We start from the raw sequence: 15,275 nt of genomic DNA on the forward strand, positions 1-15,275 counted from the left end.
TTACCTTAGCTTCTCTAAGATCAGAGATTATGCCTTCTTGAAATATCATTTCTCTCTTGGCGCCTAGCAGAGGGTTTTGTGCCCACAGACACTTAATAAATTATGAGTAGATGGATGAATGAATGGTTGGATCATTGAATCAGGAGAATACAGAGCTTGCAACCAATATCTGACTCTAATAGCATTAGAACTAATTTGCCATAATATCTGTCCCTGTTCCTCTATACTTCCTTTTTTGTAAGGAATTAGCAGAATAAGAGACATGTGCTCAGATGTCGGCACAGGACCTTAAAGCTTTATAAAATTTTAAAGTTTTATTCTTTTGTCTACCTCAAGGAAAGACAACATAAGAAAAAATGTGCTCCTTGCTACTCTGAGAACAGAGCACTCAGGTTGTACTGTGTGAATGATGATTACTGCCCAAAAAAGTTTGTAGACTTTTTAATGCATGGTACCCAGACACAAAAGGGTTGGTAGGAGTCTCAGTAGATACAGTGCCTGGTCTGGAGACAGGAAGACATGAGTTTAAATGTGTCCTCAGACACAGCTGTATAACTGTGCACGAGTAACTTATCCCTGTTTGCCTCAGTTTCTTCATCTGTAAAATGAGCTAGAGAAGGAAGTGGCACATCACCCCAGCACTTTGCCAAGAGAGCCCCAAATGGGGTCACATGACTGAAATAACTGAATAAGAACACCAAGACACAAGCTGACAGCCATTCCAATACATTGCATACATTTTTACAACAAAGTAGTTATGGTGTAACTTTGTGACCAAGCTATTCCAAGTCCATTATTTGGCTCTTTCTCTTCTAGGTCATGAGTATCCTTATGGAATTAAAATGAGCCACCTTCGAGACACTTCATTCCTGATGCAGGGATCAAAGGACTCACCATCCCCTTTGGACTTCCAGGAGTCCTTCCTCATGGAGCAGCTGCCCCGGGAGATGCAGTGCCAGTTCATCCTGAAGCCCAGCCGCCTGGCCAGGAGTCAACCACTGACTGGTGAGTGGCTTCCCCTCACAGGGGCCGCATTCAGCACCAACTAAGCATGACTGAGAACTGCTATTCTACCAAGCTGTCGTATGCTTGAGGCAAGGGAGGAGAGGAACAAATGCTTGCCACATGAGGAGCTTTTTCTCTCAGATTGCTCCCTCTTTACACTTAACTGAGAAAAGGTGAGGTTTCTGGAAAGGGTCATAGTAGTTAGCAGGACACATCAGTGGAGAGATAGCAACAGTACTTTCTGGGATTCCTTACTTTAAGCCTGTGCTCACTAGAAAGACTGAAACCACGTGACATTATCTATGCTTCCTCAGACTCTCTCTTTGCAAACCTTCTTCTCCTCCTCGTACATCAGTGTTTAAGAGCACAGGATGTGGAATCAGGGATGCCTGAGTTCAAATTCTGCCTCAGATCATTACTAGTTGCATAACTTTGGCCAGGTCACTAAACCTTCTCTTTGTCTCAGTTTCTTCATCTATTAAATTGATATAATGATAACACCTACCTCACAAATTTGTTGTGAGGTTCAAATGAGATAATATTTGTAAAATGCACAGTAAACCTGAAAACATTTCTAAGTGTTGTTTGTTGTTTTGTTACTGTCTCCCAATGGATAAGTCATGGGAATTAGGCCATGAGGAAGGTGTGTGTCAGTAGGCTGAGGTACCCCGCTTGGTGGCTGATATTTATGAAAAATGAGAGAAAATAAAGCTACTTGACAGCAAGATATTCTAGTGATGCTAGCAAAATCTCTGCCTGGCTTTCCGAAACATGGGAGTTATTTCTGAAATATGTGGTTATTTTTGTCGCGTTGTCATGTTGTGAACTGGACAGTCTTCTTCCACCTCACAGTCATAGAAGACAATAAAAAGGAATTGGAACCGGGGGGAGCCTTAAAGATCACCTAAGCTAGCCCCATCATTATACCAGTAAGGAAATGAGGATGCAGAGGGTGACCTGTCCAAAGTCACCCAGCTAACAGGTAGCAGAGTTGGGATGTTTGAACCTCAGATGTCCTAACAATAAATCCTGGATTCTCTCTACTGCCCAGGCTGCTTTCTCTCTTACAACTCAGGAATTTTTAAAAAGAAAGTACAACACAGTGAAATTGCCAAGTACCTTGCTGCTAATTTGAGCTTCAAGATAAAAGACTTAGTAAATTGGGAAGCATCTTGAGGACCATATCCTGATCATCTTCATATCTTTTCCCATTTTCTCTTCATTCTCCCTTCCCAACATAAACCACACACATCTAACACAAAGTTACAGCATCAACTTCTCTGGACACTCTGGATTTCAAGATAAGTAAGTATGTTTTAATAGAGTTTTGAAAAAGGAAAACTTCATGTCCCAATTTTTGGCCCAGAAAACGTAATACATACTCAGTGAAGTTGGGTAATGTTGCACAGTATACCTTTCTTTGTTGTTGTTATATCCCCATGTATTTGAAGCAGGTTGAGGTCAACGCCCACATAGTAGCTGAGCTTTGTATAGCCGGTGGCCCTGTACACAGTCAGCACCTAATAAATGTCACATGTACATGCACACATGTGGTTTTCAATAACTGCTTGTGGAATTGAATTTCACTGATTCCAAAGACTGAGTCATATCTAAAACAGGAGAAAATGGATTCCAGAGTCTCATGAACATTTAAAAAAAATAAATAATTATTTTCATCCATTCAGTTTGAAGAATGGCTTTTTCACCATAGTATTTTCATACTGTTCAAAAGCTCATATTATGTCCTACTGCCTACATGAGGCCTTTAATAGTGTTGCTAGTTCTTACTGACTCTATTCCCCACCTGCTCCCTGAAAATAAAATTACCTTATGGTTCATATGTATATACTTATATCTCCATGTTGTCTACCCTGATAGAATAAAGGCTCTTTTAAGCCAAGGGACTGTTTCTTTTTGGTCTTTGTATCTCCTGCAGTCAGTCAGTAAGCATTTATTAAACTCCTACAATGTGTAAGGTACTGTGCTATTTGGTGGGGATAAAGAAAGGCAAAATACAGTTCCTTCTTTCAAGGAGGTCACAGCCAAATGGAGGAGACAGTATGCCAAGAACCATGTACAAACAAGCTATACACAGGGTAAATTGGAGATGATTAAGAAAGAGATGCCACTAACATTAAGGGGGGGAGGAGTAAGCTTATTTGAAGGCAAAGGCACCAGAGCTTGAGAGAAGCACAGATTGATGAGAAAGAGGATAGTAGAGGGGACAAAGTCCTAGAGCAAGGGGAAGGATGAAAACACAGATGGCGGTGTTAGCTTTGGAAAGTAGAAATGACATGACTTCCTTTGAGAGGGAAGGGAAGCATATTAATAATAGCTAATACCTGTAGCACTTTAGGATTTACAAAGGACTTGATATTGATTATCTCCTGTTACCTTCTGAAGGAGGTCATTGTAGAAATGTTATTATACCGATTTTACAGATGAGAAAAAAACACAGAGAGATTAGTTGAAGTGAAAAGGAGAATGAAAGGTCCTTGAGGGCAGAGGCTGTTTTTATTTTTGTCTTCTTATCCAAGGAAACTTACTCAACTTTGTGTTTGTTGGATTGGATTGAATGAATGAATGAGAAGGAATGAAAGATTGCTAGAAACAGTGGGAACCAAAAGAAGTTAGGTACAATGGAAATGTAATGAGCCCTGTCTGCAGAATTCTAGGACTTTCTCTAGCAGTACAGCACTTTATATCTTGAGATGAAGAGTGGACAAAGTGATCCATACAAGCCAAGATGACTGGTTTCATGTTTGAGCGCCAGTGTTTTCAGGAGGAGAGCCATGGGTCCGGTCTCCATATTTCTGTGCCTCTACTTGTCTACTTGGATAAACTAGAGGCTCTATCTCAAAATAATAGTATACCCATTTTACAAGTATGTTAACCGAGGCAGGCCATAATTAATAAAACCCCAGACCAATTTGGCTAAGAGTCATGATAAATTCATAAATTTAAAGGTTATATATCAATGACGCCATCTTCATGCCTTTTGTCATGGGGTCATAGACCGAGAGATAAAAGGGGATCCTTAAGGCCATCTAGTTCTCCTCCTTCATTTGAGAGTTGAAGAAATTGTGACCTAGAGAGGTTATGTGCCCACATTCACACAGGTAGGGAGCAGCAGAGCCAGGATTCTCAGATTCCAAATCCAGAATGTTTCCACTCTGCCATACTGATTCCCCAAATCCTTCCAACTGGACCAGACATCAGCTACCCTCCAAAATCTTGGCACTATCACCTGCCAGTTGACACAGTACTTTATCCTAGTTTTATATAGACACTAATGGGAAAGCAGTGGCATTACAAGTATGCCCTGCCTTAAGAAAATTCAGTTTACAAAACTCTAGATTTAAAACCTAGACAAGTGAAAGGGTTCATTAATTCATATTATGAAAGTTTTCCTTGCTCTGAGAATTCAGCCCAGGCTTCCTTGAAATAGAAGCCTCCTGTTGCATTTTAAAAGACTTATTTTTCATTTGATTTGTACACAACTCCAGAAACATCTGGTGTGCTAAGTGAGCTACAACTGTGCCTTCCTCACACACCCCTCAGTGTTAGCATTTTCATAACATGGGTATAGTTATGAAACAAACAGAATTCTTACTGCACTCACTCCTTGGTGCTCATTCCCTGTCTCCATGCTTTCTGCTCCCTCTACCCAGTCTAGGGATCATAGACTCAGAATCCAGAACTGGAAGGGACATCAAAGGCTATCGAGGTCAGCCCTTTCATTTTACAGATGAGGGAACTGAGGCTCAGGAGGTGAAATCACTTCCAAGAGGTCATAGGCAGTATCAGGCAGGATTTTGACTGAAACCTTCTGACACCAGGCTCTTTTCATTTTGTCCAGTTTGTGTACAATTTTCTTTACTATTTACAAAATTCCTGAGATTTCTGTAGTACTTTAAGGTCTACAAAACATTTTATAAAGACTGTCACGTTTGAGCCTAACAACAACCACATGAAGTTATTATTTCAGGATATTAGATGATGAAGGGTATGGATTTGTGTAGTGGAAGAGAACAAGGTACATGGGAAGAAAGGTAAAGGAAACAAGGGGGAGGAATCAAGAAAGGAAGAAAGGAAGGAAGGAAGGATTAAGCATTAAGCATCTACTGCGTGCCCTGCACTGGGCCAAGCAAAGCTAAAATGGGGAAGACAATACGGAGACAGAATCATAGGATTTGGAAACTTTGGATACGTAACTGAATGTAGGTGGCTGGAGAATAGTCGTCTATCATCTACAGAAGCAGGGAAGTCGGGAGAACAGGGCCAAGGTTAAGGAGAATAAGCTATTTTAGACAGTTGAAAGAAAAGTACAGATAATAAAATATGGCGCCTCATCTATACTAGCACATATGGTTCTTTTCTTTCTCTCTCACATGTCTAAATCTTCCCTCTACAACTAAACTAAGGTTATATTTTTAGTCCTCAATGTGTGGCAAGAACTCAATAAATTCATAATTGACTTTAATCCTTAAATATCCACATGCATTTCTGATACATGAGGAAAATGAGACTTTTCAGAACATCTTAGATTTTATGCAATGACAGTTTTTTCTCCCATGTTGCCTAATTTCTAGTTCAGTGATTGGCTTTTCTTAGAAGAAATCAGACTGGCTAGGATAGTTCAGTTCTTGCTAATAGTGTTCTTTCTCAGAGTCTTATCTCTGCAGTATTTGCAGGATTGACATTCAGAAGTTTATAAGCCTTGATAACCTGTGGCCAGCCTCTAATTCCTCATGGTGGGTGGGTGGGGGCGGGGGAGGGGTGGAGAGTCTGTATAGTGTCTTTATATAAGCTTAGTGGGTTAGGGGGAAGAAAGGGAGGGCAGGGTTAAGGCCAATTTGGAAAAACACTAGAGAAAGTCCCTGTCTTGCTTTGGTTTTAGTCACTCTCCACCAGTGGAGGTAATTTCTGAGCTTGGGCAGATTAGGAAGAAACTTGAAAGTACGTAGGCTTTGGCCATCCAGGGTTGCACAGATGAGTGAATAGGAGATGACTTGGAAAAATCTCAGTAGTTTTCTCTATAACTCCCAAGTCTCTTTGTCACTTGGGTTGTTATAACAAGGCCAAGGACCTTGCTTCCAGGGCCATCTCCCATCATCCTGACCTATATCTTGACACTGGACCCAGATTATTTTGGGGGAGAAAGTGAGGCACAGCCTTGCCTCACTTAAATCCAATTCCCTTGTAAGTCGTGACATCATCTTCCCTATTTCATGGTCCTCTTTGAGAATGCAGGACAAACAACAACGATAAGACAATTTCCCAAGATGTAGAACTTTCTGGTGGCCCATCTGGCCATATGAGGGCCTGGACCCAGTGACTCTTCTGGCATGTTTCCTAAGATCCGTCTACTCCTACTTATGCCAAAAAGAGTATAGCAGAATGAGATCCTGATTATAAAGGCCTAAGTTAAAGGAATATTTTGGAGGAAAGATGCAAGCTTAGTCAGAAAAGAATGGAATGAATAGAAGGTCTAGTGGTGTGTCAATAGTAGGAGTGATATAAGGGGGGACTCTTAATAGAAGCTAAGTAGGGGACTCTAAGGGGGAGTCTTTCCTATCTTCCCCTCCCTATCCCCCTTTTCGGCTTCCTGTTTGTATGTTGTCTTCCCCTATTCTACTGTGAGCCCCTGGAGGGCAAGGACTTTGCCTCTCTTTGTCTTCCCAGGGTTTAGTGCTCATATAGTAGGTTCTTGATAAATGTTTCTTTACTGACTGACTGACTGACCATAGAATTGAGTTATAAGCTATCTTATCTCCTCATTTCATGAGACCAAGAGAGGTTCAGTATCTTACCCAAAGACACACAGAATATTGACTTTCTAATCAGTGCCCCTTACTAAGAGCCCAGGAATGAAAAATGAATTGGTCAGGAAAAGGTAGCCCTAGATTTCTGCAGGTAGGGTTATAGAATTAGAGGATGATTCTGTGATCCTAAGGCACCTCCAGAGGTCACTGTAGTACATTTTCTGACCTTCTGGGATGAACTTGGTATTATCATTTCTTTAAAGAAGAGTCTGAGGCTGAAGAAAGTTAAAGTAACACACCTTTAATTAGTTGAGACAGGGAAGTGGTAGTGGAGAATCTACCTTGTCACAGGGAAAGAATGAGCATCCACTAGCAAGAGCTGACATCCATTTAGTACTTTTAAGATTTGCAAAGCTTTTCACAGATAGTATCTCACATAATCCTCACCAATAATCCTGTAAGGTAAATGCCATTGTCCCCATTTTATAGATGAGAAAACTGAGGCAGGCAGAGATTAAGTGACTTACCCAAGGTCACAGAGTTAGTAGGTATCTGAAGCAGACCTCAAATTTAGGTCTTCTCTTCTCTAAAGTCAGCACTCCATCAACCACCCCACCTAGCTGATTGAGTAAATGCAAAGGAATTTCTTAAGTGCTGATTGTGTGCTGGGCCCTGTGACAGGGCCTCAGGATACAAATTAAAAAGTGAAACAGTCCCTGCCCTCAAGAATCTTAAATTCAAATAGAATAATACAACTAATAATGAAGTGGAGGAGGAGGAGGAAGAGAACTTTTAATATAGGACTTTGCAAATATCATCTTATTCTCACCACTCTGGGAAGCTGATGCTATAATTATCCCCATTTTACTGATGAGGAAACTGAGGCAAACAGAATAATTAACTTGCCTAGTGTCATATAGGTGGTAAGTGTCTAGGGCCAGATTTGAACTAAGTAAAGATTTTCTGACTTCTAGTGACTATCTACTATCTGACTTCTAGTGACCATCTGATAAGGAAGTTTTGATCTGGAAATGATGATTGGTCATGAGTAGAGACCACAGATACACCTGACACACCCTCTCCAGGAAGAATGATAGCATTGATTTAATTACTGAGCCCAAAGAAGGAGGGGATAGAGGAAGAAGAGCACTGGCCTGGGGGGGAGGGGCGGGGAAGTGTCACCACTGATTTGTGTAGGTTTGACCATACCACAAATTTTGTAGTTGCTGTGTCTGATTATTTTACTAGTCAAGGAAACTACAGAATCAAGAATTATTATCTGAGTAATTCAGGGAAACCTGCTAGGTTGAATAATCCAGACTATGGCCTCATCCTTTTTGTTTCCAGGGGAACATTCATCCTTCCAGGCACTCACATTTGCTACCTTAGAGTCATCCTCTGCCCTTCATCTTCCTCACCTTGAATATCCAATCAGCTGCCAGTTCTACAGTCCCCTTCTCCCCATACATGGAACCACCCAAGTTGACACCCTTATCTCAGAAGGGTGAAAAATATTGTCTCCCACTCAGATTATTACTTTTTGCTTATTTTTTTAAATAACATTTTATTTTTTCCAATTACATGTAAAAACAATTTTTAATATTCATTTTTTTTTAAATTTTGAATTCCAAATTCTCTCCCTGCCTCCTCCCCAAGCAGTTTGATGTAGGATATATTGGTCATGTTGTCCCATTAAGATTATTCAGAACCCTCTAAACTGGACTTCTTGCTTCCAGTCTTTCCTCTTTCCAATCCATCTAATGATGATGATAACAACTAACATTTATGTAGCGTTTACTATGTACCAGGCACTGTGCCAAGCTCTTTACAATTATTTTCTCATTTGATCCTCATAACAACTCTGAGAGGTGGGTACCCTTATTATCCTTCTTTTCCAGTTGAGGAAACTGAGGCAGATAGTGGTTAAGTGACTTGCCCAGGGTCACACAGCTGGTATCTGAAGCCTGATTTGAACTCAAGTCTTCATGACTCTAGTCCCAGCTCTCTATTCACTGTACCACCTAGCTACCTCAAAAAAATCAAGAGAGCACAAGTGAGGGGAGAGAATGACTATAGAGATCTGACAGGTAGGGGACAGTCAAGGCGAAGATTGGAGATGAGGAACATGTGCTCTCCCTTATTAGTTAAATTAGGAAATGGGAAGGGGGAGGGTGATGAAATAGGACTCTTTAGGGAAATTTTAGAATGGCTGCAGATATTGGATCTGTCCATTTGGCTAAATGAATCACACCTTTGACATTTCAGCCTCTCTGGCGGGCACCTAAAAATAAATGTGAGTAAAACAGTATAGTGGTCATGTGGTACATAGGGAAGAATGTCATATTTGGAAATTGAGGACCCATGGTGGAATCCTGGCTCGCCCCCCAGCTAGCTCTGTGACCTTGGATGTATTTAGCTTCTCCAGATGTCAGCTTGCTCCTGGAAAATGAGGATAATGGTCAAGATAATCTCTGAGTCTGTATTGCTCTGATCCTGTGTTCCTTTGACCCCTCTCCTGATACGCTTGTTAAAGAACTCAGGCAAACTGAGGAAAAGCTCAGTTCCAGTCCTCACTCATGCTTAATCATTGGCACAGAGGATGGCACAGGAAAAACTGCTCCCAATACCAAGCCAGTATAGTTTGGCCATGTCATCAAAGGCTCGGAAATCTTGAATAGTAATACCAATAATAACAGTAGCTGATACTTCTTTGGCACAAAGTTTCCAAGGTTCCAATTATGGTAGGGACAGAAATCCCATGTACACCAGGGAGTCAGGGAATGAGGTAGGTTATTTTTCAACGATATGTTAAAAGATATTGTAACATAGCATTTAGATGATGCCCCTGGTATACAAGATGCTCTGTGAATAGTTTCTTTATATTTAATCTGTAGTCTTTCTTTCTTAAATTGTCAAAAGCCAGAAACATTTCTTGCATTGTGTGGTCCAAGGGAGTTCCAGTTTTGAATTCTCTCTTGCAGCAGATGTCCATTCTTTATCTTTCAGGATAACAGACTGGGTGAGCCAGTAGGAATGAAAGGGCTATGACAGAGTGATATGACAGCTTCCTTTAAACATAAAATGTTATTATATTGCAATTAATTTTTGCATATTGAAACCCTTGGAAATCAAACAAACATGGAAGTGTAACAAGATCAGGGCTAAAGCCTCTTATTAACAGACCAAACAAAAATATCCCAGCAGGCTTTCTAAGTTTGACCTACAGAGCAAGCCAGCCACTGGCTGTATCTCCAGTTACTGCCCCAGTATCGGGGTGTCCTCCTTCATGTATACAGACATCTTAAACTTGAAATGAAGCAGAGAGCCAGGTTGCCTATCACCAGCACCCTGTCTTCTCTTATTTAGAGACCACAGAGAGTGACCCCAAGAAATTGAGCCAGTGTAGGGCAGCTTTGGTGGAGGTAGAACGTTATTCTGATATGCAGGGATCTAGCTTGGCATTAGCTCATTATTATTCTCAAAGATGCCAGGTGTCAGAAGGAGAATGGATAGTAGAAAGTCTGTTGTAGCACATCCTCATTTTACAAAGAAGATAGCTGAGATCCAGAGAGAGTTTACTAACCAATCACAAAGCTAGCTGGTGGGAAAGCCAGCATTGGAACTGAAGTCTCCTAACTGCCAGGCCAGTGTTTTTTCTACTCTATCATACCTCCTAAGGCCATAAGGTTAGTTTCATCACTGAAATGGGTTTTTAGATTTTTATCTAGGCCTGAATGGTCCCAAACGAAACCAGATCTCCAAGTGTGTATCCTAAAACCCATAGGATTCCCCACACCTGTTCTATGACCATCTGAGTCCTTCAGGAGACTGTGGATCCAGGCCTTAGCTGAAGTTTGATTGAACTTCTGTGGCAGGTGGTGGGATATGGGGCAAACGCAACAATCTCATGGTTAGGTTGCATCTTTTAGAGGAAGAATAAACTCCCGCGGTATGTGGGAAGATAGGAGGCAAATATACCAATACAATAATAAAACCTTATCTTTTAGAGGAAACCTTTCCTAACTCCTCTTATTTCTAGTGCCTTCCCATACTAATTATTTCCTATTTATTCTGCATATAGCTTGTTTTGTATATATTTGTTCCCATGGTGTCTCCTCCACTGTAAGCTCCTTGAGGACAGGCACTTTTGCCTCATTCTGTATCCTCAGGGCTTAGCACAGTTCCAGGCATGGAATAGATATTTTATTTGATTGATTAATAATAATCACTCAATTTCTGTGATACTGTAAGGTTTACAAAGCCCTTCCTCCCCTAGCTTTTTGAGATTCCCATTTTACAGATGTTGAAACTGAAAGCTTAGAGAAGTAGAATGATATCACATATCAGGGCCAGAATTTGAACCCCAGATATGCAAAATCTAAACTCAATATATTTGTCCTCTGACTATATAACTTCTCTTTTTTTTTTTAGTAATATGAGAGTTCTTCATGGTATATAATTCTTTCTCCTGATTCACATGTACATTTTTATTCATATCTGTTATCACAGTGGGAGTAGACTAGAGTCAGCAATCACCAGGTCAGAATTTCCATTTCTGTCCCAAAAAGATATTTCTAGCCAGGACTTGGGGTCAGAAAAATAGCCAATCAGTCAATATACATTTATTAAGTGACCCTTATGTGCCAGGCACTGTGCTAAGTGCTGGGGATACAAAAAGAGGCAAAAGACAATCTCAGCCCTCAGGGAGCCTGCAATCTAATGGGGGAAACAACATACAAACAGCTTTGTATAAATAAGCTTTATACAGGATAAATTGAAAATAATAAACAGAGGAAAGGCACTAGAAATAAGATAACTGCCTAGGTTGTGACAAGAGATACTTTTTAAAAATTTATTAATTTTAGTTTTCATCATTCACTTCCGTAAGATTTTTGAGTTTTAAATTTTGTCCCCCTTCCTCACCTCCCAAGACAGCATGTAATCTGATACAGGCTCTATATTTACATTCATGTTAAATGTATTTTCACATTATTCATGTTGTGAAGAGGAATTAGAACCAATGGGAGGAACCACAGAAAGAAGAAACAAGACAACAACAAAAAAAAGAGAGCAAACAGTATGCTTCCATCTGCATTCAGACTCTCTGGATGTGGACAGCATTTTCCATCGTGGGTCTTTTGGTGTTGTCTTAGATCCTTGCACTGCTGAGAAAGGCTAAGTCTATCAAAGTTAGTCATCATACAATGTGGCTGTTACTGTGTACAGTGTTCTCCTAGTTCTGCCCACTCTGCTTAGCATCACTTCCTATAAGTCCTTCCAGGTTTTTCTGAAGTCTGCCTGCTCATCATTTCTTATGAAACAATAGTATTCCATTACATTCATATACCACAACTTGTTCAGCTATTCCCCAATTGATGGACATCCCCTCAATTTCCAATTCTTTGCCACCACAAAAAGACCTGCTGAAATATTTTGTACATATTTTTATGTTTCCAATTTTTATGATCTCTTTAGTATATAGACTTAGAAGTGGTATTGCTAGGTTAAAGGGTATGCAGAGCTTCATAGTCCTTTGGACATAGTTCCAAATTGCTCTCCAGAATGGTTGGATTAGTTCACAACTCCACCAGCAATGCATTAGTGTTCCAGTTTTCCCACATCTCCAACATTTGTCATTTTCCTGTTTTGTCACATTAGCCAGTCTGACAGGTGTGATGCGGTACTTCAGAGTTGTTTTAATTTGCACTTCTCTAGTCAATAGTGATTTAGAGCATTTTTTTTTCATATGCCTATTGAGAGCTTTAATTTCTTCATCTGAAAACTGCCTGTTCATATCCTTTGACCTTTTATCAATTAGGGAATGGCTTGTATTCTTATCAATTTGACTCAGTTCTCTATATATTTTAGAAATGAGGCCTTTATCAGAAACACTAGCTGTAAAAATTGTTTCCCAGCTTTCTGCTTCCCTTTCTAATCTTGGTTGCATTGGCTTTGTTTGTGCAAAAACTTTTCAATTTAATGGTATCAAAATCATCCATTTTGCATTTGATAAGATTCTCTATGTCTTGTTTGGTAAGAGGTACTTTTAATATCACTCTGTGTACATGCATATGTTTCCAAAAAGAGCAGCAAAATATTTCATTCTTCATATAACACAAAGGTACTTTTTAATAAGTCATATAATGTCACAGTGAAGGTTTACAACCTCCCATGACCAGTAACATAAAGGACACAATTTTAAAATTTTCCTCTTTTTAGTCCATCTATCAAGAAGCACTTATTAAATGCCTACTGTGTATTAGGAACAACGTTAGACCCTGGGGATACAAATGTAAAAATAAAATAATCCCTGCCCTCAAATAACTTACATTGTATAAGGGGCTACACCATTTATTCATCTGTGTGTAGCCTGCAGCCCAGGTTAAGAAGTCATAATTCTTAAACCTTCCCTAAAATGAACATACTGCATAATAATTACTCACATTTCCATAGCACTCACACTTTGCCCATGTCCCCCTCTGTCAGTTAGGAAGTACAATTCAACCCAATAAGTATTAAGTTCCTATTGTGTATAAGGGACTGCTATTAATACCCCCAGTCTCCAAGTGAGAAAACTGAGGTTTGACGAGAAACAGTAACTTTAGTTAATTAACCAGCAAATAGTGGACTGTTTAGTTGTTTTGCCAGCAGATAGTGGTCAGGATCAGAACCCAGCTCACTGAGACTCTTCTTCTTCATTCTTGTGCTCTTACCAACTCTCAGCATTATACTTTTAAATATTCCCCTTTCTGATTCAGGTACAGATGAACACAGAGGGAAGTCTTGCCAGGATTTGTTATAGGAAAGGCTAGCTTGCATTCCATAAAATAGGTTGGTTTTATGTTGACATCATCCTCATAATTTTAATGGCAATAGCATTTTCCCCCCAATAAGTACTTGACATTCAGAAAGTTCAAGTTATGCATTTAAAGCACTACAGGAGAGTAAACTTTAATGAAAAAATTTTCCACCCTATCCCAGAGGGAACATGAGCACTCACAACTGAATGAAGCATGTAACAAAAGGCACAAGTAAAACTGAAAGCATTTATGATGAAGTACAGAATACAGTTTCTACTTTGTCCTCTGTCTACATCCTTAAACTAGCTGGATTTATCAGTTCTGAGCAGATCAATGGAGCATTCCTCCTCAAAAGTGTGGAGGGGCTAAGTTACTGAATAAATCTGGGTGGCATTAGAAATGGTAAAGCTGAGAGCATGTCTTGACCAGCTCAGCATTTTCTTTAAACATATTTCTGTGTGTGTGTGTGTGTGTGTGTGTGACATGTATTTAAACAAACATTTGCATAGATTGGCATGGTGAAATGGGCCAGAATTCCCTCTAGCATTTAAGAATGTGTTTGGTTTCCTTCTCTGCCTTTTACATTTTGGGGGGGTGGGGAAGGGATGAAGCTTTTAGGCCAGAGAGAAAGAGCTTCAGTCAAGCAGAGTATTTGGCATTTCCCTCATGACCACATACCTCCTGAAAGCTATTAAACTGAATTTTAGAATAATTCAACCTGGGGATGTGTAGGCTGCCTTAGGCTTTGCAAAGTGGACATTCCCAATGGAAGAATTTGGCCATGTTGCGACTAAATTTTGTATGAACAAAACCTGAGTCTACAGAAAGATGGTGCACTTACTCTGTTATTGACCAGGCCAGAATAGCTATTTTATGGGTGTTTGGGTTTCTTTCTTGTTTTTTTTTTTTTTGTAAAACCGTTAAAAAAAATTCCCACATTCCTCCTTCTTCCCCCGCCTTAATTTCCTTCATCCATTGGGTTTTGTTGGGGCAGTTGTTTGTTTTGTTTTGCAGTAGAAACAATCCAACTCAGAACAGTGTCTTCCTTTATATTTGCATTAATATCCTCTTGAAATGTTGACCAGGAAGCAAATTTCCATAGCTTAGGGTTATCAGGGGCCTTTGAGATCATTTCATCCAAACACTAACCAAAGTATATTCTGTCCAAAAATTGCTTGACAAATGGTCATCTAGCTTCAAGTGAGTACCTCTAGACTTGGGGGGCTCTGGACCCCTGTCTAGCCCTCTGCTCATGCTACACTTGGTACACTTGGTTATTATGAGCCCCAAAATAGGACTTGATGTGTTGCCTAAATTTCATCTATTTGATTTGGCCCATCTTTTCAATCTATTGGGATTTCACTGGATTCTAATTCTTTCTTCTAGCATTAGTATCTCTAGTCTCCCATCTAACAGTATCTACAAATTTGATGCTTTCATCTAAACCATAGATAGAAAGTTGTACTTGTGATAAGCCACGTCTTAAATTAAAAATCCTGATGCTTTCACATAGTCCTTCAATAAATCAAATGAACATTGAATCTCAGTTTCTATCTGTAAAATGGGGGTGATAATAAAGTATCTATTTTGCAAGATTGTAATGAAAGTACTTTGGAAACCCAAAGAAGTAAATCAATGTGAATAGCAGCAGTAGCAGCAGTAGGGTGTAATGGATAGATCCCGAACCCTGCTTCAGATACCTACT

The 15,275-nt window shown here is 39.8% G+C and overlaps 1 protein-coding gene across 1 annotated transcript in view; it reads left to right on the plus strand.

Annotated features, from left to right (window-relative positions):
- Positions 1-15,275, plus strand: part of ARHGAP20 (Rho GTPase activating protein 20) — a 160,197-nt gene that overhangs the window by 119,512 nt on the left and 25,410 nt on the right. The window contains exon 9 of the mRNA XM_036745309.1: positions 817-1,005. Within this exon, the coding sequence (XP_036601204.1) occupies positions 817-1,005 (189 nt within the window). The remainder of the gene's footprint in view (positions 1-816; positions 1,006-15,275) is intronic.

The sequence above is a fragment of the Trichosurus vulpecula genome, chromosome 2 (genome assembly GCF_011100635.1).
Source record: "Trichosurus vulpecula isolate mTriVul1 chromosome 2, mTriVul1.pri, whole genome shotgun sequence".
Lineage (NCBI taxonomy): Eukaryota > Metazoa > Chordata > Mammalia > Diprotodontia > Phalangeridae > Trichosurus > Trichosurus vulpecula.